The sequence below is a fragment of the Medicago sativa genome, chromosome 8, assembly GCF_051527215.1.
Source record: "Medicago sativa cultivar Bolivia chromosome 8, Bolivia_mono, whole genome shotgun sequence".
NCBI lineage: Eukaryota > Viridiplantae > Streptophyta > Magnoliopsida > Fabales > Fabaceae > Medicago > Medicago sativa.
This window is the reverse complement of record NC_140756.1, coordinates 28,872,845-28,892,961: the sequence shown is the minus strand read 5'-3', so window position 1 is coordinate 28,892,961 and position 20,117 is coordinate 28,872,845. Positions and strand designations below refer to the sequence as shown.

At 32.9% G+C, this 20,117-nt stretch overlaps 1 protein-coding gene and 1 long non-coding RNA gene across 2 annotated transcripts; both read right to left on the bottom strand.

The window, feature by feature from the left end:
* Positions 1–11,540: 11,540 nt before the first annotated feature.
* Positions 11,541–12,579, bottom strand: LOC146898163 (uncharacterized). Its single transcript, XR_015022421.1, has 3 exons — positions 12,419–12,579; positions 12,219–12,321; positions 11,541–11,887 (listed from the first exon to the last, which is right to left on the bottom strand). It is a non-coding gene; the product is annotated as an uncharacterized LOC146898163 (long non-coding RNA).
* Positions 12,580–18,001: 5,422 nt separating this feature from the next.
* Positions 18,002–19,342, bottom strand: LOC146898162 (uncharacterized). The gene is made up of 2 exons (XM_085734830.1): positions 18,962–19,342; positions 18,002–18,341 (listed from the first exon to the last, which is right to left on the bottom strand). The coding sequence occupies exons 1-2, from the start codon at positions 19,287–19,289 to the stop codon at positions 18,112–18,114; spliced, it is 558 nt and encodes a 185-aa protein (XP_085590956.1). The 5' UTR covers positions 19,290–19,342; the 3' UTR covers positions 18,002–18,111.
* Between the last annotated feature and the right edge of the window lie 775 nt (positions 19,343–20,117).

Below are 20,117 nucleotides of genomic sequence, written 5' to 3'. Positions count from 1 at the left end.
TCCCATGAAATCAATAACTCTAGGTAAACTTGAGCTTTACTATTAATGGATGGAGAGGTATGGAATCAATAACTTCATGATTTTTTTACTGTCGTTATCATTATAATTAATGGATGGAGAGGTATGGAATTTTAACTCGGACAACATTCTCTTCTTTTACGCACTCTTTAAAAACAATTGGACGCCATCTTTCAGCAACGATTTGCTACCCTCCATGAAACACGAAACACAAGAAAAGAGTAGTGTGTTGACCTATGAAGCATGGACACCTTTAAAATTAGGCGTGTCGCAGTGTCCGACACTCGAATGACACCTGTACGACATATGTCACACCAACTCAGACCAGTGTCCTAAAAATTTGTTTTCTTCTTTACTTCGACGCTCCTTGGATCAATGTCCGACACTTGTATGACATACAACACGTGTTGGACAACTCGGGCAAGTGTCCCAATTTTTTTTCCTTTGCTCCGACACACCTTGGACACATCTCAGACACATCTACAAAATTGAAGATGTGTGGAAACAATGTTGATCAATGTGGGGAGACATTAAATTTGTTAACAACATTTTAATCTTTTTGTCAGTAGATAGATAAAATAAGTTCAAATACTATTCAATCTTACTTTAGAACTTTTTGGATAAATAAATTGCTTAATTAGATGAATGTATATATTTTGATTCTTGATTTAGATCTTTTTAAATAATAAATTAATAAATATAGATATAGCGATGTCGGTGTCCTATATTTTTTACATTAACGATGTCGATATGTTCATGTTAGTGTTGTGTTGGAGTGCATGCTCCATAGGTGTCAACAATAAACCAACAATTCGTGCACGAATCAATACAAGAAGTCATGTATTTTTGTTAATTCAAAGACGCCACTCATGCTAGTGGGAAACTCTAACATATATTAAGTTCAATTTATAACTTCCTTGCTTATTTATGATTATAGCAATTTAGTATTAATAAAAACGTCTGTTAGGAGTCCCACATCAGGTAACTAAAAGTACTTGATGTGGTACTTTAGCCATGAGACTCTCCCATCTATTGGATTAGTCTTTTGAGTTGGGCTCTCCTCATAGGCTTAAGTCCTAACAACGTCTCATGTTGGCAAATAGATAAACAATTTTTTTTTCTTAAAGAAAATTGGATGTGATCAATTTTTTTTTCCTCCAAATTTTATTAAAGTAGCATTAATGACCAGCTTACAACAGTTCTAGAGAGAATTTGAACATTGTCTATAACACCTCATTTCATCTTAGGGAAAATTATAAAACTGTTATGAAAAATAGAGATGATGGAGAGAAAGATAGAAAAGTGAGAGTTTCAATATTTCTTATGAGTACGTTTTTATTATAAATGAACCCTATTTATAGGTATATACAAGAGTATGAAAATGATTCTTTAAAAAAAAAAGTATGAAAATGAGTTAATGAGCCAATTGTTTGGCCCAATGTAATGAGCATCCGCCCATTATACATTTATAACAAAAACATGTTATTCAAGTGTGTTGTGAATTCGATGAGAAAACACACCAATAACAAACTTGATGTGTGGAGCAAGTGATAATCAAGCAACCAATACAAGTGTGTAACAGTTATAATCACCAACAAAAGTAGAAAACAACAGGAGAAAAGAAGAGAGAACACAAAAGAATCTGTTTACCCAGTTCGGTCCAAATTGACCTAGTCTGGGGGAGAGAGCAGCCATCCGTTTCACTATAATGATGAGTAACTTTACAAAAGAGATATCAATGAGTTACAAGAATAAGTCTCCCGCCTAATTCTACAAAAAGTCCCAATCTCTTCCCGTGATCAAGAGACTCAATCCTAATAGTGTTTCCCAAGGTGAATCAACCCTCAAACCCTAGTGTTTGTTCCCAAGAAACAAACTCTATACAAACCCTAGTTTGTTGTTGCCTTTCTAAACCCTTGTTTCAGCCCCTCTATCTCAAGGTTTACTCTGATACAAAGTCTATATTTATAGTAAAAGTATCTCCCATAAAATTGGAACAAATCTGGCCCAAAAATACGTTTCTGAAATGTTCTGATGCGACAATTCGGGCCCCGAATTCCTCCATTCGGGCGCCGAATTTTCGTGCGTGCCAGGCTGGAAAAAACCAGTGTCAATTCAGGCCCCGGACAGCACCATTCGAGCCCTGAATTGGCAGTTTCCAGAAACCTCAATTTCTCCAATTTTGAGTCACTTTCACAACAAAGTGGAAATAAATATTTATTTCCACTTGGAGCTCTTTGTATTACTTTAGAAGAAAAACTTAACTTTGAACTTGGAAGTTATTTAGAACACAGTTGAAAACTTAAAAGATACAACATAATCATATAAATCCTAGTTCTGCCATCAAAATATGACCGGACTTTGATTAACTCATTGAATGCATAACTTAGTCTTCCGTCCTTCAATGAACTAATACCTGAAAATGAATAAACAACATAGGGTGAAATTACATCTCAGTAATTTCTCAAGAGCGATAACAACTTTACTATTAACTCTATGCTCTTTTCATAGACCCTCAAACGAGAGAGATATAAGGATCTAGACTAAAGTGATAAGTATTGTCTTAAAGAATGTGAAATATTTCTCTATCACCATACATGTTAGTGTAGCCTCAACCTTACCTTTCCCGCGTTTGGACAGAATTAGAGTTCAAATTGCTAGGAAGAACCATGAGATTTACACTTACTATATATTTATGGGACATATATAGTGAGAAATGTGTCTCGATGTGAGCCAAAGAGAACTCATTGTAAACCCTTGGATTAAAATATAATCAATGCTTTTTTTTTTTGGTGTCCGGGCCTCCGGGGTTCGAACTCTGGACTTTGCATATATTATGCATTGTCCTTACCAACTGAGTTAAGCTCACGATGACATATAATCAATGCTTTATGTTAGTCATGTGAGTTTCTATCTTCTGAATAAAACCAATTCGCTTGTGTCTTCGTTGCCCATTCACTGCAAGTTTGCAATTTTTCGTTTCCCTGCTAAGACATCTTATGCTGCCTGCACTCTTTTAGAAACACCTCTTCCCCCTTCATTTGTTTAACTTTTCATCGTATTTTAATTTACCTTCTTTGATAGGGCATCTTTTCGATTCTACGTTCTTCTCTCTAGTTCACCAAACCAAACTCCTACTCTTGTTCATAATAAAGAATAAAAAATAAAATGTACATTTAAAATAAACTTAACCTTAATATGCTTCTCATTTATAAGGATTCATTAATAATAGATGACACTTGACTTAAATCATGAGTCTACTAAAAGTATTTTTTCACAAATGTTTTGTAGCTCTTCTTTGATGGCAACTATTGGCTCCTTTAAGTGTAAACATGTTTTCTCAATCTCCAAGGGCTTTTGAATTATTTTAATTACAATATCTATAATCCAATAATCTTGAACTTTAATCACTTAAATGAAGAACAAGTTAAAAAAAAAAAATAACACAAAGATACCCATGAGCTTATCTCGGCCTGTTTTTAGGTAAATTGGCAATGATTCAACATAGTTACACATAGGAAACATAAAACACGATTGTGAAATTGAGAGAATGTAAAATAATGGGTTAATATGTCTTTGCTCCCTTAAATATGAGCGACTTTTGGTTTACCACTGTAAAAAAAAATTAGATTTCAACCCTGTAATATGAAGATTTTTTTCGTTTTAGCCCCTGAGGTCATCTGACTGGCACGATGAATGTGTAAATTGTATTAGGTGGCACGCTGACTTGTCATTTGACTGTGCAAAATGAATGACATATCATACTGATTAGATAATATATTTTTTTTTAATTTTATGTGGATTTTCTATAATTAAATAAATTAAAAATTATATAAAAAATAAAAAATCCGGAAAAATTTCGTAAACCTAGAATTTTTTCCTCTTCTGTCTCCTTCCTCTTTTTTCTTTCTCCCTCTTCCCTTCTTTCTTCTATTCTTTCTCTTCTTTCTTTTCTAATCCCTTTGTTCACCTCTTCAATTGAAAAACAACCAAAACTTAATAATCATGTCCATCTCTTCATATGTGTTTTATCTTGGTTTTCGGGTGTCAAACATTGATTACGTTTGAACCTTTTAACCGGTGATATCTCATTTTTTCTTGGGAAGGGAAAAAATAAGCAAAACCCTTGAGAATCGAGGTTCGGGAGTTGTTTTCGCTACGGGAAGGTGTTAGGCACCCATAACGACTATAGTAACCTATAGGAACCGTCTTTAATTTCTACGCGCGCGCTTCATTTTTAAATGCTATTTTGAAAGATGATATTAAGCCTAAGAATATTCTAAGTGAAGAATTGGAGGGAGAAGAATGTGTTTGAATTTTTATTTTATTTGAATTGAAGGAATTTTGTTCCTTGCCTACGTACCCGTTTAAGGGATCAAATCCACCGTAGTTCTCTTCCAAAAAATGTTTTTGTTTTTGTTGGTTGATTTTAAGTTTGAAAATTGGAATTTGAAGAATAGAAAGAGGCCTCAAGGGCATGAGATTTAGAAAATGTGGGGTGGAATTAGTTACTTTGCAAAATGTGGTCTAAGTATGGTTAAGATTCATTAAAGTGTGATTAAGAAAATAAAAGGAAAATTCAATGGGATTTTGATCCCAAGGTTTATTAAGAAAAATATTTTGAGTGATGTTGCTTATATTTTTGTTTGGAAAATTGATTTTTCTAAGTATAAATCCTAGGCATTCATCTAAACATACAATCCTAAACATACATCTAAACATGCATATTCTAAGCATACACCTAAAGTGATGTATGTGCATGTGTCGGTGCTTGTGTCGGTGTACATTATTAGAGTCCATTGTCCTTTACATCATTGGCCTAGATACATTCTATGGTCTTGCAAGAATTAAAATTGCATAAAAGTAAAGTACAAGAAAAATTCCTAAGTGTTACATTCTAATCTTTGCATGAATTTAAAAGTGTGAGGAAGATGGAGACTAAGAATATAAGATGGGAATGAAATGCCTTATGAAATGCATGAAACATGAAATGGAGGAGTTAGTAGCATAAGGTGTAATAGGATAAAGAAATAAGGCAAGAAAGTGTTAAACAAAAGTGGTAAAATCAACAAGAATAAAGTGTTAAAATATACTAAAAATTTACCATAACTTCTCAATATGCACATGACCTATAATTCTCTCATCATAGCACCTTTCAAAAGACTTTATTGCAGCCACAATGTGGTAATTATAGGCACATATTCAAACCAAGAGTTATGACACACTTTTAGACACATTTTACACTTTATTTTTGCATAGAAATATTCACATAACTTGTAAAACACGAAACCAACAAATCAAACTCCAAAACAGTAAAGAATAGCACCAAATCAGAGGCATACACATTGTAAACTCTCATACCAAGGGTCAATATACCATAGCAAGATTTTAGGATCAAGAATATGCAAGAATTTCACAAGAAATTAACAAAAAGTAACATAAAATCACAAGAAAACTCCACATATATTTTTATCAATTTTCAATAGGCTAGAATCATTACAAAAATACCACAAAACTACCAAGAAATGTGTATGAAAATTTTTAGAATTTTTGAAGAATTTTTAGACACAAAACATATAAAAACTTCACAATTTTTAACAAAAATAGTAAACAATTGACAAGAAAATACCACACATTTCTCAATCAAGATTTAACACATGACAACATCACAAAAATATCAAGAAAATGATCAAGAACACATAGAATTTTTTTTAGGATTTTTTATGAAAAAAATTGGACAGGCAGGGGTGTAAATAGTAAGAAAACAGCAAGAACATGCAGAAGGGGGGGGGGGGGGGGGCGCATAGCAAATCAATAAAAATGGGCCCAAAAGCAAGAATCCAACGGGTTAGGGTCAGGCCATGGGCTGAACCATGGGTTAAACCGGTTCGTTGGCCTATATAAGGCCTTGAACCGGTTTTGGTTCATTTTCCACCCCTACTTCTCTCTCTAAACGAAACTTAGAGAGAGAGAGAGAGTCTGCAACTGACTATCTCTTCTCCGACGAGGCCTCTTCTTTCCGACGCGGTGGCCAGTGGTGGCGCCGCCGCGTCGGAGCCCCAATTCTGCTCCGATCTGAATTTTCTTTACACTTTTAAACTGCTATTTCTCTCTTCTTTTCGAATCCACAATTAGTTTTCACAAATAATGAATAGATCGGAGCAGATCTGGAGTTGAATTGTTCGGTTTGAGGTTTTCAAAACCTTTTTCGAATCTCTTGAAACGAAACCCTAATCTACTCTATCTTCTTCCCTGATCATGGATTTGAACTCAGATTTCGCAAATAAACGGTGAATCTTCGCGAATTTCATTTTTAGGGTTTCGGTTTCAAAGTTTTTCGAATGTTTTCCAGGTTCTTGCTTCGATTCACCGTTTATTTACGTTCACAAGTCTTCGATGATGATTTAGAACAAAAAGACGAGAAGATTTGATGAGGTTACCTGGAGATTCTTCGTGAATCCTTTCTGATGCTTCTAGTTGATAGCTTGTCGTTGTGAACTGGAAAACAAACCGGTGAACTCCTCTTCTTCTTCTCTGATTCGAATCTTTTCGATCTTTCTTCTCCTCTTTGTCACTGTGATCGCACAATCTGTGCTTGAATTGCAGTGGCTGGTATTCGATGATGAGGATTCAGTCGAATCTCTGAGAATCCATACTCAAATTCGTTGCAATTGATTGTTGCTTCTCAATTCTGGAAATTAGGGTTTCAGCTTATGGATTTTGACGGAAAATTGAATGGATTAGGGTTGTTACAATTCGTAACTAACTCTGGAATTGATGATGAGTATTGGTGAATTCTGGAAATTTTGTGTTGTTTTTGGGACGAATTTGAGTTTGTTAGAGTTTGAGACTCATGTGTTCTTGATGAAATTCATCAAGTTCATATGAATCTTGATGATTCGATCCTTTTGATTCTGGAGAGAGAATGGAATTGGTGTTTGTTTAGTTGGCAAAATCTGAATGGATCTGTGATGATTAAGCCTTTTATAGGCTGACAAGTGTGATAGTTGGACCAATGTGGAATTGCCACGTATGCCTGGACTGATGACTTGGACTGAAACTTGGACCTGGGCCTCTTTGCAATTTTTAAGACTTTGGGACCTTTCTGCAAAATATAACAAATAAAGTACCAAACCGCAAAAAACAATAAAGGACTAAAAGGACTGAAATGTAATTGACCAAAAATGAAAGGACCAAAGTGCAAAAAATAAAAGGACTAAAATGTAATAAAAATAAAATTGGTAAAAAAAAGTTTAATTTGAAAACAACGTAAAGTGAAACCAATAAAAAACACAAAATGGACTAAAACGAACCAACTACTTAAATGAGGTACTTTAAAGTAACCTCTCTCTGTCGAAATTTCGTGTGAAATGACCAAAATGCCCTTGGGGCTAAAACGACTAAAAATGACTCAGATGCAAATTTTAAAATGGATTTTTAACAAGGAATTAAAGCAAGAACTTATACAAGCAAAATTAAAAGACTCAGAGACAATTTTAAGAGATTAAACAGAGCTTTAACACTTGAAAAGACTAAAACGCCCCTAGGGGCTAAACTGACTCAAAATGACTTCAAATGCAATTTTTGAAATGGATTTTTGACATAGAGTTGAAATAAGGACTTATTCAAACCAGTTGAAAAGACTCAAACAATTTTTCAAGGATTGAAAGAAATTTTATCATAGGAAATGACTAAAATGCCCTTTTCCCATGAATTTTGCAAGTAGTATTGAAATAAAATGCAGAGAAAGATGCAATTGATCAGAGACAGTTCAAATGACTTGAAATGCAAGAAAAGAATGAAGCTAGTATTTTTAGGTCCAAAATTAGGGTATAACAATATGTATCTTCGACATTCATTCCCAAATCTTCATCCTCCAACCCACACAAATACAAGATCGAAAAGTAGGAAAAAAACTCAAACAACTCGAAACACTGCTGAAATCGTGTTTACAGATCCAACATTAGGACATCGATGTTGCTGGTACTGCTATTGTTATGGTAATGGTGTCGTTGTTGCACTGATGTTGTTGTTGTGGTGACGGTGATAATGAATGGTGAATGGTTGTTTGATGTGTGAATGAGTTTCGAAATTTGTTAAATCTGGGTTTGTTTCAAGGGTCTTGTTAACATAGCCCCCGAGACACTCTTTAAGAATTCCAAAATAAGAAATTATTTAATAAAAAAGTCAAATATTTTGATTTGATTTTTATTGCATTGATTAGACATATTTTCATAAAAAGTTACCCTTTAAAGGTCTTAAAGAGTGCCCTATGGATACTCGTTAACATTTTCTATGTTTCAATTGTTGTTAAATCTGGGTTTGTTCAAATTATTGTTTAATCTTGGTTTGGATAGAAAAATTAGATTGCTACTAGAGGAAAACAAATTGAACATCAAAGAGGGGGGATGGCAGTTTGAGATTGAGTTTGCTATTGTTCTTGATTTGTCCAAATTTTTCGGATTGCAAATTTTGTTGGATTTAAACTGTGTATTAATTGGTGTTGTTCTTGTTCTTGTTGATTTTGGTTAATGTTGTTCATTTTGAATGAATGATTTTGGTGAAGAGTTTTTTTTTTTTTTTAAATTTCTAAGTTTGAGTGATAAATTTTTAATCTGATTTTTAAATTGAAAATTTTGAGTTTAGATGAACTTAATTGCTGGGTTTTAATTGCTCGGTTTTTGTCGTTGTTGGATGGGTTTGGATCAAGATGAACTTTAATGAATGTTTAAGTTGTGAAGATGAAGAATTTTTATTTAAAAATGACATTTTATTTTATTATTTCAAAAAATGCCACGTGTACCAAAAAAATATTGAAAAGAAAATTAATTACACACTCAACATGCCACATAATGAACAAAAGAATCTTCATATTACAGGGTCAATTTTTTTTTTTTTTTACAAGGGTTAAACCAAAAGTCGCTCATATTACAACAGGTAAACATATATTAACCCTAAAATAATAGTACTTGTCACATAATGATCGAACTAATTGACCGTTTCACATATAAATGTACAATTTCAACTATCTATTAATAAGAATTATAAAAAGTTGGTAACTTGAAAAATATTCATCTAGAAAAATTCAACGTTATATGCTATAATTTATCTTTATATATTAATAGAAATGTATGGTCAAATATGTTATGTGAATAATCACATAGTAAAGTAAGATCATTCATTTTAGGATGGAGGGAGTAGTGAAATTGGTATCCCATAGGGCTGTACAATACACGAAGCATGTGTCCAATGCAATTAATTGATGGTGGTTGAGTGTAAAACCTTACCTAACATCGAGACAGGTTAAGATCCTCTCCTAACTCCAAGGAGATCGAATGTTTGAGATTAAGACCATAAATTCGTTAAAGTTGTTCGGTGCAAATAAATGAGTTAAGATCCTCTTTATTTGACAAAATTAATGAAGTTTGCAATTTAGAGAGATAGACACAAAAAATAGATGGTGAGTCCTACCACTAAATGGATCCCACCATAATTAATTATTTTATTCTTTTTCCAAACTTTTTTGTGTATTTATCTCTCCAAATGGTAGAAATGAAAAGAGACATAAATGGAGATGATCCTAACTCCAAATAAAGGGGAAAGAGTCACCTGTTACTCACTTAAATCTTAGCAACAAGTTTTCATCCAAAAGGGTACACAATGGTTTATTTCTCTCATACAAGAAACACTTTTCTCACTAGATATAACCCATATATATATGGGTTATGATAGAAGACACCTTTTATGAAGGTGTCTTTTATCAAGTTACTCTATGAGCATTTGCGAAAAGACACCAACTTACTTTTAGGAAGGTGTCTTTTATCAAAGTTATAACTAAAAAGTGAAAATCACACCTTAAGGTGTGACTTGATAAAAGACACCACCAAAGGGTGGCTTGTAACATAACCCTATATATATATATATATATATATATATATATATATATATATATATATATATATATATATATATATGGGTTATGATAGAAGACACCTTTTTATGAAGGTGTCTTTTATCAAGTTACTCTATGAGCATTTGTTAAAAGACACCAACTACTTTTTATGAAGGTGTCTTTTATCAAAGTTATAACTAAAAAGTGAAAATCACACCTTGAGATAACTAAAAAGTGAAAATCACACCTTGAGGTGTGACTTGATAAAAGACACCACCAAAAGGTGGCTTGTAACATAACCCTATATATATATATATATATATATATATATATATATATATATATATATATATATATATATATATATATATATATATATAACTTTTTACTAAGGCTAGAAAGTAAGTGCCAAGGATTGAAAAATATATATGAAAGTGTAAGAGAAATTATAAAAGTATCAACATTACGACGAGAAAAAAAAAATATTTATGTTTTAAATAAGATTGACAAATATACTTTACCTTTGAACGAACTCTATAACATTTACCTTGAATACACTCAATTTTTCTATCAGCGTGCATTGGATATTTTTTATAACAATCGAATTCAGTAACACACTCTGTTGTAGTGTAAAATAAAAATAAAGAATTATTACTAAAAAAGGTAAAAAGTTGTATGGAATATAAAGTTTTTTTTTTCTTTTGAGAATGAGTTACCTGAACCTTCAACTACAAGAAAAAATAGGAAAACAAAAAGGATCACCATATAAAAAAACTTTTGAATTCCAGTCATTTTTTTTCACCTTTGCACGTAAGAAATATAAATTGTTTTGTCACTTTATCTCTCTTAAAAGCACATATACATCTTTTTTCTCATTTTTTATTAAAAAATACATAATTTTATTTTTTTAAATATATTTTTATTAAAAATGAAAAAAAAATCCAGAAATATTATGAAGATGTTCAAATAAAGATAAAGGAGCAAAGTGTTACAAATAAATAAGATAAATGACCTCTAATGTAATCTTATCTATAATTAAATAAAAATTAAAAGTATTAAAAGTTACCTTATGATTAAAATTGAATTTTTTTTTTATTTAAAGTTGCCAATGTATACTACATTTTGATTGGTAGATATCATGAGGGGGTAAATACCCCCTTAAACAAGAGAGGGTAATCCAGAAAAAATCTATTTGATGTTACTTTTTTACACTACATTCTTCGCTTTTGTGACATGCATGATAGTTTTTCCATACTCCTCTAATTTCCACTTGTTGGTAAGGTCTCAAACCCTTGTCGCCACTTGATGTTCCTTCATGCCTTCAACAACGTGTTGCTCTTGTATGATTAAAGCTTTGACTTCCACACATGCATCAAACTTATGGAAGAATTTTTTTCCTAAACGTACGTAGATCCTATACTCAAAGGTAAGAATTTTTTTCCTAACCCAAATTTCTAGGGTCAGTTTCTGAGACAAATCAAATTCGACACAGATTTTTGAAAATTGTCCTTGTGAGTGAATATATTTCAGAGATCCACCTTAAGCATGGTTCCCAAACTATTCCTCACTTTTCCAAGTAAAAAAAATGAAAAAATAGGCATAAGTATTAATTTTTTTAAGGGACACATAATTGGAGATGAGAATATTTTTATTAATTAAAGCAGTACTGATGACCATTTTACAATTGTTCTCAACAGAATTTGAACATCGTATATAACACCATTTCATCTTACGGAAATTTAAAAAACATGTTGCTCAAACAAAAATAAACCTTGAAATTAAACTTGGAACTCTTTGTAATACTTTTGAAGAAAATCTTATACTTTAACTTTGAACGTGGAAATTATTTACAACACAATGGAAAATTTAAAAGATATAACATAATCATATAAATCGTAGTTCTAACATCAAAATGTGATCCGAATCTAATTAACTCCTTGAACAGATAATGAGTCTCTCATATAATCCTTGTCTTATCTGAAAAGAAATAAACAACATAGGGTGAGATTACATCTTAATGTATGATTTCCCAAAAATGGGTAACAACTTAACATTTATATATATATATATATATATATATATATATATATATATATATATATATATATATATATATATATATATATATATATATATATATATATTTGCCATTAAAAATATATATTTTTAATATGTTACTAAGGCTATCAAAGTAATTGCAAGGATCTGATTAATACTTGAAAGTGTGTAAGAGAATTATAAGCGTATCAACATTATACAATGTGACAAAAAGTTAAAGTTTTACGCATAATAGAGAAATATACTTTACCTTATTCTCGAGCTCTTACATTCACCATCAATACACTGAAGTCCTCTATTAGCATGCATCGGAAATAGACGCTTGCAATCTTCGTCAGTAATACACTTTTTGTCTGTGGTAATGTAAAATAAGAATAGAGAGATATTACTAAAAAGGGGTGAAAAATAATTGTGTAAGATAACAAAAAAAAAAAATGAGAATGAGCTTACCCGAACCATACACTACAACAAGAAACAGGAATACAAAATGGATCACCATATGAAAAAACTTATGAATTCCAGTCATTTTTTTTTCACCTAACAAATATAAACTTCTTTGGTCACTTTATATAGTAAAAAAAAATACAATGTTTGCCTCAATTAAATAATTTTGAATAATTATGGTGTTTAAAAATATGTTTAACTAAAATTCGAATAATTAATAAATGACTCTAAAGTACATTGATGCATAATGTTTATCTCTTTAGCTCATAGTATAGACCTTCCATGAAAACATTAGTTATAATTAGAATTTATTTTTGTTTATCAACCTTTCATTTTTATTTTATCTTTGCCTATCCTTTCATACTAGCGAGTGGAAAACCAACATTATATTAGAAGAAAGAAGAGAAATGAGAAAAGAAGAACAAAAACATGCACTTAGAAAATAGAGGAGTAAAAGCAGTTATTTGCGCGCCAAGTTAACTCAAATGCATTTCATTTGTAATTTCAGTTTGCATTTCATTTTCATTTAGATTGCATGTAGTTAGTTACAATTACATAGCTTCTATAAAAGCTGAACTTGTAACTGTTTTGTTGAGTTGAATCAATACAATTCTCCTTCCTCTTTTCTTCTCTCTTAAGAGCTTCAAGCTTTTCCGTGGCTATTTCCATGGCGTCTTCATTCTTTGATGGTATCAGAGCAAGTGAATCTTGCTCTGCTTCCGCACAATAAAGATAGAACCTTACTCTGTTCATCTTTCTTCTTTATCCTTCTTCAATTCGCATTTTATTGCGTTTTTGATTACTCTGTTTTTCATCGAAGTTCTCGTCTGAGTTTTTCTTCGATCTTGTGATTTTTCTCCTTCGTTTTGTTTGAATCTGTGATTAAACAATGGTGAGAAACAACAATAACAATCAAGATCAAGCTCTTGATCCTTACTATGTTCATCCTTCAGAGAACTCTTCAACGGTTACACCTCAATTGACCGGTGAAAATTATCATGCTTGGTCCATGAAGATGCGAAGAGCACTTGCTATGAAAAACAAATTCAAGTTTGTTGATGGATCCATACCTATACCAGAAGAAGGTGATTTGTTATACACAGCTTGAGAAAGGTGCAACAATCTTGTTCATGCTTGGATTATCAATTCTATTTCACCCTCAATTGCACAAAGTGTTGTGTTTATAGAGAATGCTGTTGATATGTGGAACGATCTTAAGGATAGATTCATGAGGGGAGATAGAATTAGGGTTGCACAATTGCAAGAAGAAATTGCTAATCTGAAACAAGGAACTAAGAAGGTCACTGAATTCTTCATTGATTTGAGAGGTTTGTGGGAAGAGTTGGATCAGTTCAGACCTATGCCACAATGTACTTGTCCAATTCAATGTACTTGTCTTGCTATGAGAAATAACAAAGTTTTTCGAGCAGAATATAGAATCATCAAGTTTCTGATGGGATTGAATGATGATTATCAAAGTGTTACTACACAAGTGTTGTTAATGGATCCTTTACCTCAAATCAATAGAGTTTTCTCTATGGTTTTGCAGCAAGAAAGGAAGATGCAATATAATGTTGTTGCTACTCCTATAGATGATACAACTTCTGGTCTTGTCAATGCTATGGATGGCCAGAGACAATTTGGAAGAGGTAGAGGATACTCTCCTCAAGGAAGAGGAAGAGGAAATCTCAGGGTGTGTAGTTTTTGCAATAGAACTAATCACACTGTTGAAACCTGTTATAAGAAGCATGGTTATCCTCCTAATTGGGGAAGAGGAGGAGGAAATACATTTGCGAATGCTAATTTTGCTGAAGGTGAAAAAACTGAGTCTAAAGGAAATGCTTCCACTATGAAAAATGAAGAAGGTGGAATGATGCTGACCAAAGACCAGTATCAAAATTTGATTGCATTACTAGAGAAGAGCAACATTGAAACCAAGGGCTCTGCAAATTTGATGAAGGCAAGCAGCTCAACTATGAATGCTGCAGGTAAATTCTTTACCAGTAATGCTAGTTGTAAATTTGATGACACTAGCTGGATTGTTGACACAGGAGCCACACATCACACTTGTCATGATTGGAACTGGTTTATTAGTTACTATGAAATTAATCCTATTAAAGTAACTTTACCACATAAGAGTATTGTGGAGGCATGTTACAAAGGAAATGTGAAGTTGTCCGATACTTTACATATTCATGATGTGCTATACCTACCACAGTTTGCTGAGAATCTTATATCTGTCTCAAAGTTGTGCAAAGAACAAGGTTGTAGTCTGAATTTTGAAGCTAATAAGTGTATTATACAGGACAAGAAGGATATGAGGAGGATTGGTTTGGCTGAAGAAGTGGATGGACTATATTACTTGAAGGCTAAGAAAGAAACACAAAAAGTAGCCAAAATTTCAAGTATTTCTGTTTTGCACAATAAAGATAGTAGTCCAGTTCCTTCTGGAATTTTATGGCATCTTAGACTTGGGCATCTATCTCATGATAGAATGCAATGTATGAATAAATTGTATAGTTACATTTCAACTAGTTCTCATGTTGCCTATGATGTTTGTCAATTGTCTAGACAGAAAAAATTGCCTTATTCTATCAGTCAAAATCAGAAAAAATTGCCTTATTCTATCAGTCAAAATAATGCACAACATGTGTTAGATCTTGTGCATGTTGATATTTGGGGTCCCTTTTCAACTGAATGTATACATGGTTTTAGATATTTTTTAACTATTTTGGATGATCATAGTAGACATGTTTGGGTTGCTATGCTGAAATATAAGTCAGAAGCCTCATCAAAAGTTAAGAGTTTTGTGTCCATGATAGACACTCAATTTGAAAAGAAAGTTAAGTCCATTAGAAGTGACAATGGACCTGAGTTCTTGTTGCAAGAATACTATGCAGAGAAAGGGATATTATTACACCAAAGGAGTTGTGTTTACACACCTCAACAAAATGGAAGAGTAGAAAGGAGGCATCAACATATATTGAACATCAGCAGGGCATTGATGTTTCAGTCAAAACTGCCAAAGAAGTTTTGGTCATATGCTGTCTTGCATGCAGTGTACCTCTTGAATAGAATACCAACCAAACTTTTACAAAATAGATCATCTTATGAACTTTTATATGGTCATGCTCCTGATTTGAGTCATCTTAAAGTGTTTGGGTGCCTCAGCTATGCTTCCACTCTGCCTGTTAATAGACATAAGTTTGACCCCAGAGCAAAGAAATGTGCATTTCTGGGTTATAAGTCAGGCATGAAAGGTTATATTCTGGTTGATGTTTATAACACTGAGATTCTGGTTTCTAGAAATGTTAAGTTCTTTGATTTAGAATTTCCCTTTCATTCTCCATCAATAAATCCTCTTCCACACAATCACATTTACATAGACAGCAGTTATGACTTGTCTGCTAAGGCACCTGCTGTCACAAGAGTACCAGTTGAAGACACTTCATTCATTGAAGATGTCTGTGATAATAATGGGGTCTCTGATGAAGTTGAGCATTTAAACAATGATGTTGAAGATGTTCAACCTTCATCTGATAGAAAGTCACAAAGAGTCAGCAAGCCTCCCTCCTACTTGCAAGATTATGTTTGTCAATCCAATAATTACCCCATGACAAACTATGTGTGTTACTCTCAGCTTGCACCCCATCATCAAAATTATGTTTTCTCTATTTCACATGATGTAGAACCCACTACTTATCATCAAGCATGTCAAGATTCAAGATGGTTAGTAGCTATGCAAAATGAAATAGAGGCTCTCAATGCAAATCATACTTGAAAATTTGTAGATTTACCTCCTAATGTTGTTGCCATTGGAAGTAAATGGGTGTATAAAATTAAGAGACATGCTGACGGGAGTGTTGAAAGGTACAAAGCCAGACTTGTGGCCCAGGGATATACACAAACTGAAGGTTTGGATTATTTTGAGACATTCTCTCCTGTTGCCAAGATGTCAACTATCAGAGTACTTCTGGCTTTAACATCAATTCATGGCTGGCATCTCCATCAATTGGATGTTAATAATGCTTTTCTGCATGGAGATTTGAATGAGGCAGTATACATGAGAGTGCCACAAGGAGTAGATGCTCCTAAATCAGGCCAAGTTTGTAAACTCCTCAAATCATTATATGGTCTGAAGCAAGCAAGCAGGCAGTGGTTTGAAAAGCTCACTCAATTCCTTCATGCACAAGGTTTTGTTCAAGCAGCCTCTGATCATACTTTATTCATTAAAACCACTGTTTCCTCTTTTACTGCACTTTTAGTGTATGTAGATGACATTATTCTTGCTGGTACCTCTCTCACTGAATTTGATGCATTAAAGCTTTCTCTTCATCATACTTTCAAGATTAAAAATCTAGGGCTGCTTAAATTTTTTCTTGGGCTTGAAGTAGCACGTTCCTCCAAAGGTATTACTCTGTGCCAGAGGAAGTATTGTCTGGAGCTCTTAGAGGATGCAAAGCTTACCAATTGTAAACCTGCAAGCACTCCTCTTGATCCTGCTACTAGATTACATCAAGATGGAGGTTCTCTTCATCATGATGTGTTTGCCTATAGAAGATTGGTGGGCAGATTATTGTATCTCACTACCACCAGACCAGACATTGCATATGCCACGCAGCAATTGAGTCAGTTTATGGCTTCCCCCACTGTACTTCATTATCAAGCTGCACTTAGGGTTCTTAGATATCTCAAGAAATCCCTTGGACGAGGCTTGTTCTTTTCCCAATCATCTGATCTTCTGTTGTTAGGATTCAGTGATGCTGATTGGGGGGGGGGGGGCTGCCTAGATAGCAGAAAATCTATTTCTGGTTATTGCTTCTTCATTGGTAGATCTTTGGTCTCTTGGAAATCAAAGAAGCAAAACACTGTCTCTTGTTCTTCTGCAGAAGCAGAATATAGAGCTTTGGCCTCAGCAACCCGTGAATTGCAATGGATGTGTTTTCTTCTGCATGATTTGAAGCAGTCACCATCTCGTTTGCCTGTGCTTTACTGTGACAATCAAAGAGCTCTGCACATCTCAGCTAATCCAGTGTTTCATGAACGTACCAAACATTTGGATATTGATTGTCATCTTGTACGTGAGAAGCTGCAAGCTGGTGTTATGAGATTGCTTCCTGTTTCTTCCCACAATCAAACTGCAGATGTCTTTACAAAGGCTTCAGGACCACGCCAGTTTTATGAGTGCATCAACAAGCTAGGCATGCTTGACATTTATCAACCTCCATCTTGTGGGGGGTATTAGAAGAAAGAAGAGAAATGAGAAAAGAAGAACAAAAACATGCACTTAGAAAATAGAGGAGTAAAAGCAGTTACTTGCGCGCCAAGTTAACTCAAATGTATTTCATTTGTAATTTCAGTTTGCATTTCATTTTCATTTAGATTGCATGTTGTTAGTTACAATCACATAGCTTCTATAAAAGCTGAACTTGTAACTGTTTTGTTGAGTTGAATCAATACAATTCTCTTTCCTCTTTTCTTCTCTCTTAAGAGCTTCAAGCTTTTCCATGGCTATTTCCATGGCGTCTTCATTCTTTGACATTAGTCTATGTTGGTATGAGTGGAGAGAGAGAGAGAGAGATAATATCATGCGGTGCAATAGACATATATTTATGTATGTGCTGACGATTGCAAGTAACACTTTTAAAACTATTTAATGAAAGAAAAATTGTATTATTCAGAAGGAAAAAAAACTTATGTTAATACATGGTGAAACCATCATCATAACAAACATGCCATCCCCTTCTACAAGGAGGGGCATTCTCTTCATATTCAGCACAACAACTCCATCTTTTTTTCCAATTTGCACGGCCAGTATTTGGCCTATTATTCTTCTCATTCCATTTGTATACAGTTACTCCTGATTTATCACTCCAATATCCATCAATTCCTTGGTGAGGTGGAGAAAATGAAAATAGACCCTTGTCTCCTACAACATTGCAAACGTTCATGTTATAACTTATACTTTGCACAATAGTTTTGCTTTTAAAAAATTATTATGTTATATAGCTCATCATAAAACCAAAAATGCAATCAGAATTCCTCAATAACACAATCTTAAAAGCATCACAAAGGATAATTGTGTTTGATAAAATATTCAAATAGACCATGCCCTTTCCTTGTAACATTTATCCTATGTAATTTAATTACTATTTACTCTTAATATGCTTTTTACACAAATATTTAATTATATCAAATTACAAAGATAATTTGGAAAGTATTTTAAGAAATACTACTAATATATATAGACACATAAACACACTGTCCTCGTGAGCTTAGCTCAATTGGTAAGGACAATGCATAAATATATGTAAGGTTCGAGGTTCAATTCAAACCCCGACCATGAAATAACGATTTAGCATATATTTATGTATGTGCGACTACACATTTTTTATTTGTGTTTTTGACCATGATGTGCGACTACACATTTTTTATTTGTGTTTTTGACCATGAAAGTATTTCTCTAACATATATTTGGCTACATAGCAAACTCTTATCCTATAGATAGTGTGGCTATAGAAAAAGGGAAATATGCATAGACAAGCATACCATTTGTATGACCGTGGAAAGAGCAAGAAAGTGGAGAATTATGTTGATCTGAATAAAGAGTATTGCATCTCAAACACCGTTTCTTTGTTTGAACATAAGATGTAGTTTCTCTGCTTTGTGACTGTGAACAGCACTTGACCTCTAAATTTCCATGAACATGGGATGAATATGGCTTGAAGAAAATAAGGTTTGGGCATAATTTAACTGCAAAATCCATTATGATTCTTCTTGTGTTAGAAATTGGGAAGGGGGCACCAACAAAAGTTCTTCTCTTATGAGAGAAAGATGATAACGTTGGATTCTTGTCAATAGAATTAGAAAATGACATCACAAAAGATAAGTGTTCAAGAGCTAGGCTTGGTTTAAGCACACACTCGTCAATAAAAAAAGGTGAAAGAGAAAAAATAATTTTTATTGAAATAAACAAGAGAAAGTCTTGGTTGGGCACAAACCCAACACCTCAATTTTGGGCACATACTCACATAAAACTAATAAAATTAAATAAAAAGTATTTAGTCACATCAATTGATATATTATAATTTTATTCTCTTTTAATTTTTTCTTGCTTTTGTGTGTATGCCCAAAATTGAGGTGTTGGGTTTGTGCCCAACCAAGACTTTCTCAATAAACAAATGATGTGATTGCTAATATATGTGTGCCTAAATGCAAAATATTTATGTCTGTGACCAAGTAAGTTTTGGTTAGGACTCAAAAGTTTTAGAGGTGGCATTTGACATACCAATTTATGAAGAGAAATTCTAACTTGGACACAACCCTAAATTAATTTCATTTGGACACACACTCATAAATGAAGAAAAAATAAAAGAGAATGAATTTGAATGATGTGACTAAATAATTTTTCTTTAAATTTATTACATTTGTGTGTGTGTGACCAAATAAATTTGATTTGGGTCTGTGACCATGTAAGAATTGCTCATTTATGAAACTCAATGGATTATCTTTACTATTTGGAAAAACAATTTTATTTAATTTTTATTATAAGTAAAATGAATTTATATAAAAACAATACAATTTAATTTATTATAAAAAAATATGAAGTAAAAAAAATAGAAGCAAAACTAAAAATATTTATTTTTAAATTAGTTTTATAATTATACATATATATTTATTTTTAAATTAGCATTTTTTCACCACC